This window comes from Pristis pectinata, chromosome 8 (assembly GCF_009764475.1).
Source record: "Pristis pectinata isolate sPriPec2 chromosome 8, sPriPec2.1.pri, whole genome shotgun sequence".
Taxonomy (NCBI): domain Eukaryota; kingdom Metazoa; phylum Chordata; class Chondrichthyes; order Rhinopristiformes; family Pristidae; genus Pristis; species Pristis pectinata.
In genome coordinates, this window is record NC_067412.1 from 15589824 (window position 1) to 15611529 (window position 21706).

General features: G+C 39.2%; 1 protein-coding gene across 5 annotated transcripts in view; it reads right to left on the minus strand.

Annotated features, from left to right (window-relative positions):
- The window catches only part of rhbdl1 (rhomboid, veinlet-like 1 (Drosophila)), a 155564-nt gene that overhangs the window by 40780 nt on the left and 93078 nt on the right, over positions 1–21706 (minus strand). For 3 of the 5 annotated variants that reach the window (XM_052021843.1, XM_052021842.1, XM_052021844.1), the window contains exons 3-4: positions 15351–15575; positions 10666–10814 (exon numbers count right to left, since the gene is read on the minus strand). In XM_052021843.1, the coding sequence (XP_051877803.1) occupies positions 10666–10814; positions 15351–15575 (374 nt within the window). Of the gene's footprint in view, positions 1–10665; positions 10815–15350; positions 15599–21706 lie in introns of all 5 variants that reach the window. The other 2 variants (XM_052021846.1, XM_052021845.1) reach the window with 1 other exon arrangement.

Below are 21706 nucleotides of genomic sequence, written 5' to 3' on the forward strand. Positions count from 1 at the left end.
CCATAATTTAAAAACAGAAAACATGAGCAGAAACAAAGTCTCAGAGATTTGTTAAGTATATACATTATAATTTTGAAGATTAAGTACAAATTCAAAATGCAATCATCCTTTTACAATATGTGCTGAGTCTATTCCTTGGTTGAGCATACGTAGTTAATACAAAGCATCCCTTCACAAGGGTCGATGACATTGATTTACACTGAAGTGCTGAAACAGCTTTTTGCCCTTGGATGCATCAAATTGCCTGCTATTTTGATTTAACACAGGGCATAAAATGATAAGTATAAATTAATTAAATCTTCAACAGCTATCTTCAAGACAGTCATGCTATTTTATAATGTAAGGTGAAGGTCCTCAGCCACTAATATTGTATGAAATATTCCCAGGTCATCCAGGAAAGCAGGCAATCAGCAACGTGACCTCAAACTATTGACCTCAAAAAACAAGGTAAGCCCAACTTAAACCTTTTCTCTTAATGGGGATGAGAAGTGTCTCAAAAATCAAATAGTTAAATATTTAAATTCTTTATGAAAATACCTATTTTCCCAAAAGTTTATTAATTCTAGTTGATAGTTATTATGGTTACCAGGTACGTGGAATAGCACAAATACAAAATAGGCCTATTTTCTACCGATAAAAGTTTTAACAAGGAATTTCCTCCCCTTCACCTGCCATCCTAATAATATGATCTACAAAAGGCTAGATGTTAACTCACTGGCAAAAACAAGGTAGAGCCAGCAGTGTGCATATCCATGGGTGACAGTACACAGACTTGATTGCATTTTAATGACTAGGTATTATTATCAATCTAATTGCCAACATCCCAAACAAATTGAGCAGTAAATCAGGTAAAATTCAGGTATCCAATCCTTAATAATGGGCTGAAAAAGACCAATTCCAGGACTCAGCACAATTCAAGTTTGCACCTCTTGGTCCACAAGGAAACTGAGAAAAATATGCTTTAAAAGCTAATTCACCAGTCCTTGTTTGTTTCTAGCTGCTGTTCTCAATAGGTTTGCCTTAGCAGGAAATTACCATTGCTTTGCTCTTCCATCCTCATTAAAATGTCAAATCAGGGCCAGATAGCATTACTTCCAAATTTGGAGGAGCAGACCAGTTTGGACACTAGTCCCTGCTGATTGCAATTTAAAACTGTATTAAAGACAGATCATTATGGGGTAGGGACAGGCAACTCCATGCTTGATTTCTATAAATTAAAAATTAAAAGTTGAATCCTAAGTACTTTTGTATAAGATATTCTTGTTTACATTGAGGGGTAAACTACGAGCCCTGTTATATTGCAGAGGCCAGTATGGCAGGAGTGCATATTGAGGAATTCAGACACAAAAACAAAAAGAAATTAATGAATGAAAAATCTGATGGGATATGTGAACTTCTGTTTTATAAGCATGTGTTATTAGCAATAAACAACATTATTTATGCATAAGATTCCTGGTCAACAATATGCATTTGTAAAATTGGCAGAACAAATTTAATATTCAGTGTGACTTTCCATGTACAAAGTAATTGTTTGAAAGCAGATTGAAGGTATGTTTGAAAGTATCTCTCTCCTGAGAACAAAGATAGGCTTCCACTGGAACTATAATGCTGATACAATGTGGAGTTGTTTCAGCCGAACCACTAGCAGTAGAAGGATTTTCAATTACAAACTGTCAAAGTTGCAATCAATCACTGGTTGAACCTTAAAGTGACACATTCAGGGTGTTACTGAGTATGAGGAATTCCATACATATGAAACCTCTAACAGGCTCAACACAAAAGATTCCTCAAGTATTTTACCTCACATGCAGCAAGGTTTCTTTCTCACATGTGTCATCTTTTTCTCACCAGTAGAGTGATTCTCCATTGACTGCCTGTACATCATTTATTCACTCTGCTTGCCCTCTCTGTTTAACACATATTAAAGCTCTGTATCTGCTTTCAAACAATTACCTAGTATACCAAATGCAACAGACAACACACATTGAATATTAAATTTACTCTGCAGATTTCATTACATGTACACAGTTGGCAAGGCATCCTGCACAAAGAAAATATTTATTTATTATAGAAAATATTTTAAATCTGAATGGATATTCAGATTCATTGTTCATCAATAAATTCCAGCTGGCTTTTGTATTCAGATCTGCTTCTGTGAATGGAGTGGTAGTTTACCTTTATACATAGGAATAGCTTAGAAATTCTACTGCATAGAACAAAGTTTGTGTGCTGCAGAATATCTTCTGAAAGCTAATCATGATGTGTAATTAGGGACCTACAGTGCTGCACAGAGTCCATAATTGTCTTTCAGTGTCCTTTGTGTTTTGTACTCTTTAAGGTACAGTGGTATCGGGAACCCATGCCTTGGTGGGAACTAGATGCTTTTCGGTGGTTAAAATGGGACAGAGGCTTTACGTACTTCTATGTCACACCATTTTGTGTATGAGAAATACATACCATAGATTTGAAGACAGATAAAAAAATTAAAGGAATGACATCACAGGACTGAGGGGGTTCATTGGTTGACGAGTAGTACAGTTTAATTTTACTCTAAGTTAGAGCAATAGATAACATTAAAGAAAATGAGATAACAGAACAGGCAATACTTTAATGAATAATAATCTAAACTTGATTAACTAATTGATTAATATATCTAAAATAATTGATTAAATAAAAGCTCTGACATGAAATTAAATAAGACAGGATTCAGGGAATCTGGAAGCAGAATATCAGGAGTCTGATGGAAAATTTCAGTTGGTGTGAGGCAAGGAAGGGGACCTCAGTCCTGTTAAATACACATCTGTGCCCTGTGATAATTACAATGCTTCTTGTACCTGGAACAACCACAAGTGCAGAAAGTGTCATCAGACAGAGGAGTCTGAATCCTTGTTTCTGAAACTTGATCAAAAGCTGATTTTGCCACATGGACTCTCATCCAAGCCAATTATAAAATAGGTAGAAAGAGGGATGAGGTCTTGCAGGCAATTTTAGGGAGCTAGAAAGAGACTAAGAAACAGGACTTTGAGATTATTACTGAGGCTACATGCTAGTGATCGCAGAAATATAAGAACCCTGCAGGAGAAACTGCTTTAGAGTCCTGGTTCCAGAAATCAACACAAGCTGGATAAGCCACACCTCAACAGATCTTGATTCAATGCTTCATAGGGTTGAGGTGTTTACTAAAGCTTTGATCCAATCTGTCAGGGGTATGGACAATGGCACACAGCTTTAGAAAGAAGGGACAATGTTAAAAATGATTGAGAGAAAATGAAAGTCCAGGAATCCCAAACAGTACAGTTAAATGGCATATGGCTAAGAAGGAATGTGAGAAGATGAAAGAGAGGTTTACATTGCACATGAGTAGACAAATAAACCATGGAAAATAAGGTTGGTGAGTGGGAAAGATAGGAAAGAAAAGAAATTTCTGAGGAGGGAAGAAAAGTAGAATATTGAAGTGGTGGAGAGATGATATGCTGTGGGATCATGGACTAAATGCATATGGTTAGAGTTCAGAAACAATATAGATGTCATTACATTATTGAACATATTTTATAATAGGAAGAATATTGAGGAGCAAATTTTCAGGGACATTACCGATAAATGCAAAAACTATGGAGTAATAATGTTGGGAGATCAACAATCCTGATAAAGACTGGGCTAATAATAGAATAAATAACAAAGAGCACGAAGAATTTCTCAAAGAAAAACAAATTGCTGGAAAAACTCAGCAGGTCAGGTAGTACCTGTAGAGAGAGGAAAAACAGACTTAATACTTCAACTCAATGATTATTCATCAGAACTTGGAAAAGTTAGAAATAAAACATGTCTTAAGTTGCAGAAATGAGGAAGGGATGGAAACAAAAAAAAAGTGTGTGATACAGTAGAGATCAAGAGAAACTGAATGATGCAAAAGGTGATGGTGCCAACTGAGAGAGGGTGAAAAAGCTTGTTAATTGAAGCTAATCTGTTTGGATGATATGTAAATAGAAAAAGATTAATGAGAACAGGGGAGAGAGAAAAAAATCTGCTAGAACCATGAGGTACAAAAGATTGCAGCTGGTGGAAATCTGAAGTAATAGCAAATGCTGGAAATACCCAGCAGGTCAGCAACACCTGTAGAGAGATAAAAATGGAGTTGATATTACAGGTTGATGACCTTTCATCATCGATGGACAGTAATGAAATTCTTGAATTCATTGCCAAGTCCTGATAGTTGTGATATCCCTAGTTGGAAGATGAATTGCTGTTCCTCAGGTTTACATTGGGGTTCATTGGAACAGTGGAAGAAGCCAAAGACAGATTATTCACAGTGGGAGTGGGATAGAGAATTAAAGTAATAGGCAAACTTGTTGACTGAAAAGAGGTGATCTGCAAAGCAATCAACCAATTTGCATTTAGCTTCTCTAGTGCAGAGAGAACACTTCCTAAGCACTGAATGGAATGCACTAAATTAGAAGATGTACAACTGACTCTTGAAGGAGTCTTTGGTCCCTGGATGGTGGGGAGGGAAAAGGTAAAAGGGCAGTTGTTGTATCTCTTACAGCTGCATGGGAAGATGCTGTGAGAAGGGGAATGGATATTGATGGAAATGGAAGAGTAAACCAGGGAGTTGCAAACAGAATGGTGAATGAGAAGAGGAAGGTATCTGGTGGTGGCAATACACTGAAAGTGGCAGGAGTTACAGAGGTTGAATGTGAAGGTTGGTGAAAGGTTAAGTTAAAAATCTTGCTCCAGATTCCATTTTCCGCACTTCTGCTCTCAAAAGGGTGAGAGGTGGTGAGAGCAGACGTATGAGAAATGGAAGAGTGTGTCCAGAACTTTCCTGATCAGTCTCTTTCAGGCCCAAAGTCAAAGTCAAACTCGAGTTTATTGTCATATGCACAAGTACATGTATGCATGGGCGCAATGAAGGAGGCATTGCTAAATTCTGAAGTGGGAAATGACATGACACTGGGGAGATATTTAGGGAATAATGATCATGGCATTGAAAGGTTTAGATTGCTTTGTAAACAGATCAGGAACAATCCATAATACATGATTTAAATGTGGAGGGCTTATTTCAATGGATTGAAAAATATTTTGCTGATAATGCAGAATCAAAAGATTAGCAGGCTAAACTGTAAACAAACAACAGGAGCCTTTTAAGAGATGAGGGTCCATGTATCGTCCAGGTTCATTACTACAAGGGGGAGGGTATATCAATAAAATGCAGAGCTCCATGCATGATGAACAAGTGAGACAAAGCATTTGCAAAGTTTAGCTCATCTAGTATCTCAACAACCTCCATTTTTATTTTAACTTTAGTAGCATCTTCATCCTCATACAAGAATCTCTATTATGCCCTGTGCCTCTGTTCAGTTTTGTTCCTTAATTGCCAATGGCCCCTCCTGTTGCTACCTAATTACTCCTCTTACACCTATTTATGACTTTTGGATTCTCTTTTATCTTTGCTATCGGTTTGTTCTCATACTCTCTCTTTGCATCTCTGACTTCTATATTCACTTCTGCTCTGATATTTCTGTATTCAGTCTGATTCTCACTTGCATTATCAACCTGACATCTGCCATACACCCCTTTTTTCTGCTTCATCACATTTGCTTTCTCATTCATCATCTAGGAAGCTCTGTTTTCTGTTAACTTACCTTTACCCTTTGTAAGAACATATCTAGATTGTGCATGAACAATCATCTTTTTAAAGGTTAGATTATATTTTTGCCTCCAAATCTTTGATTCCAATTTATCCTGCCAAGTATAGTTTAATCCTCTTAACTAAACCTTCTCCTATTTAAGTACTGTGACTATGGATTTTTCCTTATCTGTTTCTGTAGCGAATCTAAACCTTTAATGCAACGATCATTGTTCCCTAAATGTCCCCCATTGACATATCATTCTCACTTTATTATCTTGATCAAAAAAGGTTATAAGGATAACCACAACAAATGCAGGCTAGTCAGTTTAACCTTGGCAATGTGAAAGCAGCTAGAAACAATAATCCTAGGCAAAATTAATAGTCACTTGGACAAGTGTGAATCAATAAAGGAAAGTCAGCACAAATTTGTTAAAGACAAATCATATTTATCTAACATAAATGTTTTTTTTCATGAAGTAATAGAAATGGTTGATGATGTATATATGGGCTTTCATCAGGCACTTGCCATATTATAGGCTTGTCAGAAAAATTGAAGCCTGGGGAATGAAGGAGGAATGACAAAGTAAATTTGACATTGACTTAGAGTCAGGAAACAAAGAGTAATGGCGAATGATTGTTTACTGGGCTGGAAGATGGTTTGTAATGGTGTTCCCTAGGGATTGGTACTAAAACCATTGCTTTTCTTGGTACATATTAATGACTTGGATTTATGACAATTTGCAGATGATAAAAAATTTGGACATTTGCTAAACAGTGAGGAAGAGAGTGATAAACTTCAAAAGACCTGGTAGAATACATGGATAAAATTTAGCACACAACAAGCATGCATAAAATATGCATAAGTCCTCGTGAGTGGCAGGAGTAGTTGAGATATTGTTAAAATGATATGCTGGATCCTGGGCTTTATAATTAAAGGCACTGAAAACAGGGAAGTATATTGAACTTCTCTAAAGCACTGGTTCACTTGCAGTTAGGCTGTTGTGCCCAATCTTAGCCACTGAAGTTATGAAAGCAAGTGAAGGGCAAGAAAAGATCTATGAGAATGGTTGCAGCATGAGGGACTTCAGTTATCTGGACAGGCAGGAGAAGCAGGAGTTGTTCCCCTTGGAGAAGGGAGATTGAGAAGAAATTTGATAGGTGTGTTCAAAATCAGTATAAGTTTACACAGTAAATAAAAAGAAACATTAAATTGGTGCAAAGTCAATAATAAGAAAACAAATACTTAAAAATGACTGGCAAAACACCAAAAGGAGATGTAAGGAAAATCTTCTGCATGCTGCTATCAGTCCTGAATTGAAATGCACCATATCATAGGTTGGTGGAAGCAGATTCAATAATGGATTTCAAATACAAATTTGCAGAGAAATAACAGTGAAATGGCACTAAGTGGATTGCTCTTACTAAAAGCCAGCATGGGCTTGAAGAATTGTTATAGCTCTTTTGTGATAACAATTTTTAGCTTTTGGATGGGCATCTGCAGATAATTCTTTTTGTGTTCACTCCTGCAGATGAATACTATACACAGGCAGTCTGCAGGTTACATAAGGGTTCCATTCCTGAGAAATGTCTGTGAGCTGACTTCTCCATAAGTCAGAAACATCCTTTTTCTATGGCTACACATATTGTATCACTCTATATGTATTTGCTATAATTCTTCCTTTCCATTGAATAATCACCCATAATTAAACCATGGAATATATACTGTATCCAATCATTAATGAATACCATGAAACATTTTATTATTATAGGTCCTTCCCAGGTTACGAGAGGATTCCGTTCCTGAGAACTGTTCATAACCTGAACAGTTCGCAAGTTGGAAATGTGGCTGCAAATCGAGTACCCACACGACAGAAGATGCCTGCTGACCTGCAGCAGCCAGCAAGTGCATCCCACCAGTCTCCCAAACACTCAATCGTATGTATGGGCTGTACATATGTCAGGTGTTCATAAGCTGGGGAGGACGTGTATTACTATTACCAGCTTGAAAAATGCCTTAAAAATGTACAGAAGAATTTGCATAAAGTCGAATTTTCGAAAGCCAGGTCATTCGTATCCCAGGGAATCCCTGCATTCTGTTAGCATTTGAAGCTACAGGACAATTGGTGCTAATGGCTTCTGTATAAACTTTTTGTGGTAACACAAGACTATTCCAAGTTGGGCAGCAAGTCGAAGTGAAAAAAACCAGCCGGAGGAACTCAGAGGGCTGAGCAGCTACTGTGGGGGGAGAGAAATTGTCAACGTTTTGGGTTGACACCCTGCATCAGGACTGGACGGAGAAGGAAGGTAGCCAGTATAAAAAGGAGAATGGGGGTGGTGAGACAGGGGCTAGTAGGTGATTAGTGGACCATGGAGGAGTGAAGGATGATGGGGAGATTGAGCCAGATAAGAAAGGGGAGAGGTGGAGCTGGAAGACAGAGGCAAATGGATAGTAGATGGAGGTAGGCAAGAAAAAGAGCAGATGGAGCCAGGAGGAGGAGGGGGAGCGGAGAGGAAGGGAGTGTGAAGATGGAGACAGCTAAGAGGGTGATAAGCAGGAACACAAAGGCTACCAGTGCTGGAATCTGAGTGAATAAAAATTGTGGCAGCAGGGGAGAGTAGACAGATAATGAGATGGATGTCCACACACACTTGAGAGGTAGAACATCATGCCTATAATAGGGCGACCAGAATTGAATGCGATATTCCAGATGTAGCCTAACTAGAGTTTTATAAAGCGGCAACGTAACTTCCTAACTCTTGAACACAGTGCCTTGACTAATAAAGGCAAGCATGCCATATGCCTTCTTTACCACCCTATCAACCTGTGCATGGAGCTATGGACTTGGATCCCAAGATCTTTCTGTACATCAACACTGTTAAAGGTCTTGCCATTAACAGTGCACTGTCCCTCTATATTTGATCTCCCAAAGTGCAACACCTCACACTTGGTTGGATCAAACTCCATCTGCCATTTCTCTGCCCATATCTGCAACTGATCTATATCCCGCTGTATCCTTTGGCAAGCTTCTACACTATCCACAACACCACCAATCTTTGTATCGTCTGCGAACTTACTAACCCACCCATCTACGTTATTATCCAGGTCATTTATATTGATGACAAACAGCAGAGGTCCCAGTACAGATCTCTGCGGAACACCACTAGTTACAGACCTCCAGCAAGAATAAGCCCCATCGACCACTACCCTCTGTCTTCTATGGGCAAGGCAATTCTGAATCCAAACAGCCAAGTCACCGTGGATCCCATGCATCTTAATCTTCTGGATGAGCCTCTCATGAGGGACCTTGTCAAATGCCTTACTAAAATCCATGTAGACAACATCCAGAGTTATAGAGTAATACAGCATGAAAACAGGCCCTTCAGCCCAACTGGTCCATGCTGACCACAGTATCCTCCCTGCTAGTCCCAGCTGCCCACATTAGGCCCATAACCCTTCAAGCCCTTCCCCTCCATGTACCTCTCCAAATGCCTCTTAAATGTTGCAACTGTATCCACCTCGATCAATTCCTCTGGCAGCTCACTCCAGGTACTCACTACCCTCTGTGTAAAGAAGTTACCTCTCAGGTCTCTTTTAAATCTCGCCCCTCTTGTCTTGTATCTGTGCTCTCTAGTTACGAATTCCCCAACCCTGGGGAAAAGACTGTGACCGTCCACCTTACCCATACCCCTCATTATTTTATAAACTTCTATGAGGTCACCCCTCATTCTCCTACGCTCCAAGGAATAAAGATCCAGTGTGGCCAACCTCTCCCGATAACTCAGGCCCTCTAGTCCAGGCAGCATCCTCAGAAATCTTTTCTGCACCCTCTCCAGCTTGACAATGTCTTTCTTATTACAGAGTGACCAAAACTGTACACAATGCTCTCAAGTGCGGCCTCACCAACGACTTATATCACTGCAACATAATGTCCCTACTCCTAAACTCAATGCCCTGACTGATGAAGGCCAGCATGCTAAATCACCTTCTTCATCACCCTGTCTACTTGTGCGGCCGCTTTCAGCAAACCATGCACTTATACTCCCAGGTCTCTCTGTTCCACAACACTCGTCAGTGCCCTGCCATTCACTGTATAGGTCCTACCCTGGTCCAAATGTCCAAAATGCATCACCTCACACTTAATCAAAGTTGAAATCCATTTGCCATTCTTCAGCCCATCTCCCTAACTGATCAAGATCTCTTTGTAATTCATTGTAACCTGCTTATCAACAAGACCCCCTAACTTAGTCTCATCAGCAAACTTGCTAATCATGACATGTACATTCATATCCAAATCATTTACGTACATAATGAATAACAGAGGTCCCAACACTGACACCTAGGGCACCCCACTAGTCACAGGCCTCCAGTTGGAGAATCGACCTTCAACAATCACCCTCTGCTTCCTATCGTCGAGCCAATTCTGAATCTACCTCGCTAGCTCTCCCTGAATCCCATGTGACCTAACCTTCCTGATCAGCCTGCCATGTGGGACATTGTCAAAGGCCTTACCAAGGTCTATATAGACAACATCCATTGCCCTACTTTCATCTATACCCTTAGTTATCTCTTCGAAAATCTCCAAAAGATTCATTAGACATGACCTCCCATGCACAAAACCATGCTGACTATTCCTGATCAGGCCTTGACTGTCCAAGTGATGGTAGATTTTGTCTCTCAGAATACTCTCCAGTATCTTCCCTACAACTGAAGTCAGGCTCTACTTTCATCAATCACCTTTGTCACCTCAAAAAACTCAATCAATAGTGATAGAGATCTCTCCCTTAACTTTAATTAAAATGAAAATGGAGGATTTAAAATAGGCACTCTACTACAGTCACTCATGTAACACCACTGCAAAAAGTCAAAGTCCAGATAGTATCTTGCTTATTGTAGCTTCTAATGAAACTCCTAGATTTTCTGGTGTTCTAATGTATTTTAAAAGTGTTTTGACTGTAATCATACATTCCATTCATCTGGCTATAAACATAATCAAGGTACTCAATCTAAGGCTTGCAACAAAATCTGTCCAACCTACCCTGCATGCATAAACATATAGGTGAAGAACCTCCAGACGTGAGCTCGATGTCCAGGATGATAGACCAGAGGACTTTTCATGTAGTCTGGGTGATAAGTCTGCAGAACCCACTTGTTTAGCATGGCCCCATAGCAGATAAATATAATAATCTGAAAGAGAAATATCATTGATAATCTTAGTATTCCATTCACTCAATTTCTTCACTCAGAAAGTCTCTACAAATCAAGCCCCCATCTATAAAATTATAAAAGTGATATGACAAATCAGTAATAACATCTCCTCCTCGATGACAATCAACACAAGCGCACCTCAAGGATGTATGCTTAGCCCCCTGCTCCATTCTCTTTACACTCATGACTGTGTGGCTAAGCACAGCTCAAACGTAATCTATAAATTCGCCAGTGACATCACTGTTGTTGGTAAAATCTCCGATTACAACGAGGAGGCATACAGGAGTGGGGTTGATCAGCTGGTTGAGTGGTGTCGCAACAACAACCTCGCACTCAACATCAGCCAGACCAAGGAATTGATTGTGGATTTCAGGAAGGGGAAGTTAGGAGAACACACACCAGTCCTCATTAAGGGGTCAGCGGTGGAAAGGGTAAGCAGCTTCAAGTTCCTGGGCGTTAATATCTCGGTGGATCTATTCTGGGCCCAACACACTGATGTAATCATGAAGAAGGCATGCTAGTGGCTCTTACTTCGTTAGGAGTTAGAGGAGAGTTGGTATGTCACCAAAGGCTCTTGCAAATTTCTCTAGATGTACAATGGAGAATATTCTGACTGGTTGCATCACAGCCTGGTAGGGAGGCTCAATGTACATGATCGCAAGGGGCTGCAGAGGGTTGTAGACTCAGCCAGCTCCATCACGGGCACAACCCTCCCCACCATCGAGGACATCTTCAACAGGCAGTGCCTCAAGAAGGCAGCATCCATCACTAAGGACCCTCGCCATCTGGGATATGCCCTCTTCTCATTACTACCATCAGGGAAGAGGTACAGGAGCCTGAAGACCCACACTCAACAACTTAGGAAGAGATTCTTCCTCGGTGCCATCAGATTTCTGAATGGTCCATGAACCCATGAACACTACTTTGTTATTCCTTTTTTTTGCTTGATTTACTTATTTTGTAATTTATTGCAATTTTTATGTCTTGCAAAACTGCTGCTGCAAAACAGCAAATTTCACGATATATAAGTCAGTGATAATAGACCCGATTCTGATTCTGAGTGTAATACCAACTGTATAAAAGATAAATTTAAATAAAAGCAAAATAATAATTTGCAGTTTCACTAACTTTTTAAACTCTTTCCAAATTACCTTATATATTGCATTTTCCTTTGTGTCATACTCCAGCCTTCAGCAGAAAGATTTAGTCATAGAGTAAAATAGCATGGAAACAGGTCCTTCAGCCCAACTCATCCATGTCGACCACGATGCCCACCAAACTAGTCTCATTTGTCCGCACTTGGCTTATATCCCTCTAAACCCCTCCTCTCCATGTACTTATCCAAATGTCCTTTAAATGTTGTCGTTTATTTTTTGGCCACTTCATAAAAAGGAAGTGTTCTGCCCAGTCCAACCCCCAAGCAAACTTATTAAATATAAAGCTCATGGACTCCGTTAATAACTGCCTGCACACTTAGAAAAAGTAAAAAGAATGTTTTGGCCAAATTCCAATCTCAAGCTGAACTGACACAAAGATGAACTCATCATCTATTCATTTATTGTTTGTGGAACCCTGTTGTGCATACATACAAAAACAGAAAGGGCAATTTTGATTCTGGGCAACATTGGCATGTGTATCCTTTCAATGGAAATAGAAATGAAGGCAATTGTACGACATGTGGCAGATGAATCATTAACACTAATGGTGCACTATCATTCAAAATCAAATTAATCCTGCTGAATGCCCTCAAAATAAATTGTGCATTTTAAAGGGATTACAATAAAATGCTTTGCAAGATCAAAATCTTTCTGAAGTAATGCATGTCTTCACATTGTTACAGAATTTCATTGCCATTCACCATCCCTTACAATGCAAAAGCAAATGCAACCTTGAGATTTCCAAGTTCATGCAATTTAATATAGAAACACCAAAGTTGCTATCAGTAAATCTGCCTTCATTCATAAATTGTGCTGTTTTGGAGAGTTCTTCATCATAATTAAATCAACTGAGTTGATATATTGAGATATTTATGAACTCGTCCTATGTTGATGCATGAGGGAGTTTATAATGAAAAAGTAATCCATAATTACTCAATGGTCTAAACAAAAATGACTTTATGTACGTAGGTCATAGATCTCTCAGATAGAAGTATCTGAACATAATGAATCATAAAATAATAAAAAACTTTAGAAATATAATATGCTAGTTCATCTTTTTTCTTAATCTTACATGTATATTTCAGTCTTCAGTGTTCTGTAAAATGTGTCATTTGCTGAATGAGAATTTTTAAAAATGTGCATTTCTGCTCAGTCTGCTTAACGACATCAGACCTGTTGAATGTGAGGTATCCTTGCTGTTGGATGTGAGGGATGCCTGACTGAAAGAGGTATCAAAAATTAGTAAATTCAAAAGTAGGTAAATTGTGGGCAGCTCTCTTCAAAGTCAGTGGTAAGTGTATGAGGAAAAACTTAACATATGTCAATTTATCCTAATCCACTAGGAATTAATTAGATAGTTAACTTAGTTAGCAAATAGTTTCAAAGCGGGTAGTGTAGCGGTTAGTGTAACGCTATTACAGCACCGGTGACCCGGGTTCAATTCCTGCCACTGTCTGTCAGGAGTTTGTACATTCTCCCCATGTGTCTGCGTGGGTTTCCTCCAGGTGCTCTAGCTTCCTCCCACATTCCGAAGATGTACAGGTTAGGAAGTTGTGGGCATGCTATGTTGGCGCTGGAAGCATGGTGACACTTGCAGGCTGCCCCCAGCACACTCTCAGTAACGCAAATAGAAGCATTTCACTGTGTGTTTCGATGTACATGTAACTAATAAATAAATATCTTACATACCTCAGCTGTTAATTTAGTTTCAATTCTTGTCTTCCACTTTTAATAAATGACATATTATTTAATATAGATTGTAGGCTGATAATTGCTTTTGTTAAATGACGTTCTTAATAACAAAATAATATTTTCAATATAGTATAAAAAGAACTAAATATGACAAGCATAGCCATTCTGCACTGTAGGCAAAAGAAGTCTCATTCTAAGTGAACACTGATTGACTGTTTATTTCCCTCCATAGATGCTGCCTGACCTGCTGAGTTTCTCCAGCGCTTTTTGTGTATTGTCGAAGCTGAATGTACTCTATCTGTGGTTATCCATTTTAGACTCTCTTTGAGTGCCATCCCCTCAACATATTCATGTTGTAGAAGGAATATATTATTGTAAAGAATCTCAGTCAACAAACCAGGTATGAGAGAACACATAGTTATTTTTCTAAATATTTTATAGAGTGATAAAGAAAGTCCGGAACATACAAACAAGATTAAGTGATGAAATAGCATTTTAGTTTTAAAAAGGTTCTTCATTATTATTTTATAATCTACTATATTTGTAATACTTTTTTGCTGAGGAATCTAACACCTATTTATTTAAAGTTCATTTTTTAATTTAATATCTTACATTAGGATATATTCTGGCTGCAGTCACAGTTTCAGTTACTTTATCCTTTAGAGTACATACAATATTCAAAGTTTCCAGAGTTCTCAAGTTGGGCAAAATTTCAGTTGATAGATTAAGATACAGAAACAATTTCAAATATGAAAAGTATTAAGATTATTCAAACTTCAATGATCATATTAGTTTTGTCATATTAATTCTGCACAATTAATAAAAAATAATTTCATTCTTAATAAAAAGGAATAACACCTTCCAATTCTCTCTTATTTCCCTGTTTTTTCCACTGCAACACAGTAACTCTGTAGAGATGACAAAAAAAATCTATGGGACATTTAGCCCTTGCACATCTCATTCAAATTTCCTTGCCAACAATCTGTTCATTTGAATTGGGAAAAAAGTGACTGTAAGGCAAGTAGCTACTTCTTGGCAGGAACCTGGCCACATTTCGGATTACTTGGAATCAAAAACTTTTAAAAAGAAATTCCTGTCCTTTAAACACTACATCTTACTTGATTGATTGGCAGTCATTAACCAAATTATAAAGCAGTTACCAACAAGTGTGTGTGTGTGTGTGTGTGTGTGTGTGTGTGTGTGTGTGTGTGTGTGTGCGCGCGCGTGCGTGCACACACACACACGCGTAAAAGAGGAATCTCCCAGGATTATACAATGACTCCAAGATGAGAGAACTTACATAATCAACAATAGCCTGATTCCTCACATACGGCTATGGATTTCAATATGGATTTTGGAATTTGTGTGAAGTGATGGCAAAAGATAAAGGAGTTGGGATTGACCTTCACTGGTAGAGAATCAGCAACTCATTTCCTCATGCTACCAGGATAACTAATTTCATTCCCAACCCATTTTGTATTTAAAGCATTGGTGAATTTTTTTAATCTTTTCATATAGAACAGCAAAAAGATTACAGGAATTTGTTGCAATGTCTTTTTAGAGTTAATTTCTAGTGTTTGCTTTTATCAATATTGAGTTTAAAAATGGAGTGTGAACAAAGATAGAAACAATGTTTTGGAGGTACTGTACTCAACCTGATATTAACCTGAATGATGGTGAGGACTGTCATGAAGAGAGGTGGTGGGCAGCCTCGATACTGGCTGTAGTACCAGCGCCTATCCACCTCACACGGCAGGATCTCATATGCTACATGCCTCACCAAACGCTTGTAGAAAGTTAGTCCAGGTTCGTCGAGCAAGAATTCACGTGGCAGGTTCCTGTGTCCATTGGATATTGCTCTTCGGAAGCTGCTTGAGCGCTTGCTGCTCATCTGCAACAAGAGATGAAGGGGGCCTGTGAAAATAGCGAACACAAAATCACAAAGAAACATCAGAAAAATCGGCACCAGACTGACGTGCAGGCACACATGCACACATCCAAGTGACACAAGTGTACACTGACCAGACTGACACAGATCAGATTTAATCCACACAGTAGACTGACACAAACATATTTACATCAGACAGAAGCAAACATGTGCAAACTGACACAATTATGTGAACACCAAGCCACCATCCAAGGCAGCATTCCAGATCAATACGTGCACAGCATGCTCGCATACATATATATTCTCTCACACAACACATACACACACATACACACACCATATATACATATGGGAGTATGCAGGCGCTGGATCTTTTAAACTCTCATCTTCCATCCCCCACACGGATTAACACTCACATACTCCAAACCAATGCTGGGTATACTTTCTCAGTAGAAATTTTCTAGACTGATCTGAAGTAACTTTAAATAAACTATCGAACTTTCCACAGTACCAATATATTAAAATCAACAAGCAGGCAATGAGTATCTTTACATGACAGTTTCAAGAAATTAAAGTACTGAGCAAGACCTCCAGGTTTCACTCATACCCCTTACTCTGAAAACCAATGCTTTCCTCATACCTACTCTACAATGAGTGTTAGTATAAACTACAAGACATATCAGTTAGTTCAAACGCTTAATAATGTGGCTAATTTTGATAATAAAGAATGAATAACTACCAGTTTGGTAACAATCAGAACAATTTCACTACCATATGATTGAGAAAAGTAGAGAGAAAATCGTTCTGAAAGTCATGTCATACTTCTGGTGAAATTTCACTATTCTTTCTTGTGCTAGAATCCAGAAATGTATGGACAAGGATATATTACCCGAAGACAGTACAAATAATCTCTGACTAATGGTTCCAATACCTGGGCCCCTGCTTCATGAGTCAAAATAACCAGTTAAATTACTAGATGGTCTCTTGAGTGAAAAAGTTTCTTTTCATATTTTTAGGATTTCCTACAACATCTATATTTGATTCTAAGGCCTTGGAAGGAACCAAAAACATAATACCTCCATATTGCCCAAGAAACATTTGGTTCTCAAACACCTTCACATGGAACAGCAGCTTGCACACACACAAGAACTCTGTTCTTTGGGAAGTAGAGCTTTGTGTGCTTAAAGCTTTTCAAAACCTTCATTTAATCAATTGGATCTTGAGATGATAATAGCTATCCAGGGGTTCCTGCTCCCTTTAAGCTGTAGATATCTTAAAGTGTCACAATGGTCTTTCCAAGTCAAACATTGTTATTTGAAAATGTCAGAACAACAAACACAATCCTCTGGGGTGCCACATTCCAGCTCTCCTTACATAACTGCAGTCATTAATTACTCAGCGTCTATCAACCATGTTGTTGAGGTTTCATGTGGCAGCTCACATCACCTATCAGCAGCTGCTGGCAAGGAGTTTAGCTGGAAAGCTTCCATAGATTCCAATTTGCAAATTAAAGTGCCAATATCGCCATGCTAGGATCTGAACCTTGCTTCAAAGAAATTATTTCTGAAAGATTTAAGTTATAGGCCTAGAATTTCATCTACACTGGTTTTTTTGGCATGAGAATACCATTACCAATGTCCTTAACAATATTTCTAAAAGCTCTAAAACAAAATCACAAGATTTGTTAAACTTGTCAGTGCCAGTTCCAATCCAGCACTAGTGGGCTACCTTGTAAGGCATTGCACTGGTTCAGGAGCAGCAGGTGTTAAAGACTGAATTTACCAGTCAGTAGTACTCTTCCGCCAGTGCTGATCTTAGGAAGTTGTCCTTAAAGGGTTACACCACAATACAACCAGCACTCTTTCAGCTACTGGGCAGCACTGGCAAGGAATGAGTGCATGAGTCCTCTTGGGGATGGAGGAGTGGTGGGGTTGGTGCTGGGATGCTTCTGAAGTACAGTGTGTATAGGTGGCAGCCTCTTTGAGCAAGGGGTCCTAATGGCAGGAATTTTCCAGAGAGATGTTTGTAAGGGCTTGAGTGTCCTCTGTGAATCTTTGTGCTTTTGGGAGTCCTGCACTACAGCTAAATGCCCCTTCCAGATGTTCCGGATGTGCATATGTTCCATCACCAAAAATTGAAGGTTCCCCATTTTGCCAAAAGAGCTTTTCATGATTTCAGCAATGCAGTGGTGACTATCAAAACATCATATGTGCAAGGTATCTAGAGTGAGATTAACTCTAATTTGATTTTGAGAGAAGTACAGTCATTTGTGTTTTGTTGCCCTTTAAGGTTTGCTAACAAATTACACAAGTGCCTGCACTGCTCTCGTCATCAAAGTTGTGATCACCCTTACTCTCAAACTTTGTCTCAAGTTCCTTGCAGGCTATCTCTGCTGAGTATACCACATAAAACACTTTGATATTATCGAACACATTCAAATGTAAAGAGAAGCTCTGCCAGCAAGATGAGGATTCCTTTTAGATAAATGCAACTTTTGCATTCACACATGGAAGGGGCAAATAGCTGCAGGACTCCAAGACATACAAATGTTCACAAAGAGCACTCATGCCCATACAGGCACCCCCTCGACGTCTTCCTGCCATGAGTCTCTTTTGTCAGATGTCTTTCTCTGGTTTTCCATTAATTTCTGATTGGATGAACGTGGAACCACAGAATTTCTTCTGACCACTTAGTTTTGTGGGGTAACCAGGATCCCAGTTTGGATCAGTCTGCCTAAAATTTGTTTGGGAGGAAGTTATGCAGCATTCTCCCTAGCACTGTAAAACAGATGTGTCTAATCCTTCAAATAACACTTAGATTGAGCCTTCAGCATTAGTAACAGCTATTTTCTGTAATAAAACAGCTCCTGTCGTAACTCATATTAATGTTGTTGAAAATCTTGCCGTAAACAGATTTTGGGTCCTGCACTTCAGGAAATCAGTGGGGGTACATGAATTTCTGTCATCAAGACATATATCCTTATCAACACCAGCTTTCTCACCCAGGGTGCATGCAAAATTGGTGCTGGCTTTGTTAACTTGATATTTGTTTGCACAATACCTTTTAGGTGAAGTGCAAATGAATTCTAGGCTTAATTTCCTTATAATTTTAAATTTCTTTCATAACACAGTAAACTCTTATTTAATCTAAAAGGATTAGTATCCGGTATACAGGATGAGCTTTTTATTCTGTAGCTCCATCTTGTGTTATTAGCATCTGGATGGGATAGCCCAATACATAGACGATAAACAGTGACTCTTTTAGATTCAAACCTTTTCAGACCAAAATATGATTTTTTAGGGAAATACTTCAGACCAAAATATGAATTTTTAGAGATGTATTTCATTGCTCTGATCCTTCAAAGTTCCTAATCCTGAATAGGGTCTTAACTTTGCCGGTCCACTGTTCAAAGGAGAAAAGTCTCTGATCCTTGCAAATCAAATAATTACAGTAGAGGTTTGAGCACACAATCATGTCTGGCAATTCAGTACAACATGGGGGGGAATGCTGTATAGTCAGAGGTGCCATCTTTTAAGTGAGATATTGTTTCAAGGCCCCATCTGCCCTCCAAATAAGAAGGAAAAAAATCCGATTGGACTACTTTAAAGAAAAATATGGGAGGCATTGCTGGCCAATATTTACCATCAGCCAACATCACTAAAATAGATGGACTGCTAGCTGATGTGAAAACTGATGCATTCCTTACAACACTAATCATCTTTCAGAAGTATTTAATTGATGATTAAGTGCTTTGGGCTGTAGTTGTGTAAGGTATGAAAAATGTAAGTTCCTTCTTTCAATGTCAATATGGTGTGTTAATTCTGAGCAGCCTTGATATACTGATGTAGGGGATAGAATTTGTATCCGCAGCTCCTTCAGGTTAGAGTACCATCCTTCCAATGAGGAAAAAAATGCTCCCTATTTATTGTACCCTTTAAATACTAATTTCTTGTTCCTAAGCACCTGCAATCTAAATATTTCACATGCAAGACACAATCTAGAAAACATGAACAACTTCTCTTTGTTCAATGATTTCTAAAGCAAAATGAGTTCTGAAATAAAATGAAAATCATCTGATTTTTTTTGAGTGGGGAGGAAGAAGGAAAATAATGAGCAAGTTCATATGGATATGATGAATCCAGCAGGGGGTGGGGGAGAGCAATCACCAAGCTCATTCAGTATATGCCTTATCAAAGCAAGTTCTAATTAGCTTGCCATCATTTCCATGGCAACAGCCCATCGCTCTGCAGCTGTAACTATGGAAATAATGCCTGACCAACCGGAACATATGCTCTGAACTGATACACTTAAATTAACTCGAGCATGATAATTGATGTACACCTGCACAACTTTCTTCAGTCTTTACAGTATCAGTATATATCAGGCACACATAAATACAGAATGTGCCACGCAGTTAATGGAGTCTACAGCCTAATAAAATAAAACAATGAAAGACGGCAAGCTTCAGGTATGATGCTCAGATCTGCCTCAATATGTTCCCCTTCGTATTCATTTCAATCCATAATAGTTTTGATGCACATTTATAGTTCACAAACAAAAACTAACGAACATGGGAGAGAATCAATCCAGTTTGTTGCTCCAGATTCAAGCACTTGCAGTCTCTTGTGTTTCCAAAGACATCTTTATTTTTTTATCAATTTCCTTTCCCACTCTTTCATCATAGTAAGTCACATCATGGGAGGAGCAAGAAGAGAACATGAACAGCAACAAAACAGAGTGACTTCACCCTGCTTGCTGTCCTACTGTCATAATTTTTTTCCTATTCTCAACAGGGTCATCGGATTTAGAACTCTCTCTTTGGAACATGGGAAATACTGCCTACATAGCACCAGTACACAGGGCCTTCATGCCTGTTAACACTAAGTTGCTAACTGTTGAACCTTGAATTAATTATGCTATTAAGGGAGAACACTGCTGGCGGGCACATTTTGATGTATAAATACCAGGTGGATGGGTGAATTATACATGTAAATATTGTATGGCCCTGAAAGCATGGTTTTCCAGCTCACTTAAAATAAAACTGCCTACATCAGTAGTCTCATATAGAAACAGCCATCATTCTATACTGGCAAGACTCATAGATAAGCATGACTAGACAGTGAATCTAAATCTAGGGAGTTCACATAATTACAGAAACATTTGGTTGTAAATCATTGGTGCAATTCCCAATGTTTAGTTTTGGTAAATCTATTTTGTTTGCTTCGGGGCTGACCCAGCTGCACCAGGTTCAGAAATTGGGTGCTATATGATCATTGACACAAACATACAAAAACAACTTTCAAGAGAAACAACAAAAGAGATATGGGGATCCATTTTAATCCTTCCTGCCCAATAGCAACTCAACAAGTAAAATGATTGGATGAATTAACCCATGAATTCGCATCTATTTCATGATGTTCCAAACTTTAACTGACTCTTCTGATCTGGTGGTAAAAACCAACCTGAACATCACTGTGTCCTTCCGTGAGACCCCCCCCCAGCTACTTCTTTCATCATGCCTTCTTTTTGTAAGGGCAGAAAACATCCTGCCACCCGAACTTCTGTTCCTGCCCACCACCCATCTGCCACAGTCCTACACAAGCTGATCCCATCATAGCACATCATTGCCATAATGAGTAGGATTAGGATGCTAAAGATGGCAGCAGGTGAGATGGTCCCACTGCTGCAGGATGAATCCACTTCCATTGGCTAGGAAACCATGCACCAAGATCCACCAACCCATCCACAGAGTACCAGGAGTCCACAACCTGCCAACATCAGGCAACAGACTGGCCGAAGGACCTCCAAAGGCATTTCTGGGAGAGGTTCAGGAGTGTCTGGAATAGGCAGCAAGCTGCTGGACAGTTGGCTAAAGCCAGGATGGAGAAGAGTCAGAGAATCAAGAGAGAAGGTGGGGGGAGTGGAGAATATAAGATGGAAGGGGGAGAGTGGAGGAGAGAACTAAGAGGGAAGGGACTCCTCTCCACCAACCAGTCCAGCCCCCTTTGTGGACCTTGATCCCCTACCCTACTGCCACAGCACTGGCCCAGGGCTCATCCCAGCTCATGTCCACTAACTCAAGGCTGCCAACTTCAACTGCCCCTCCCCATCCATCTCACCCATTGTTGGAGAAA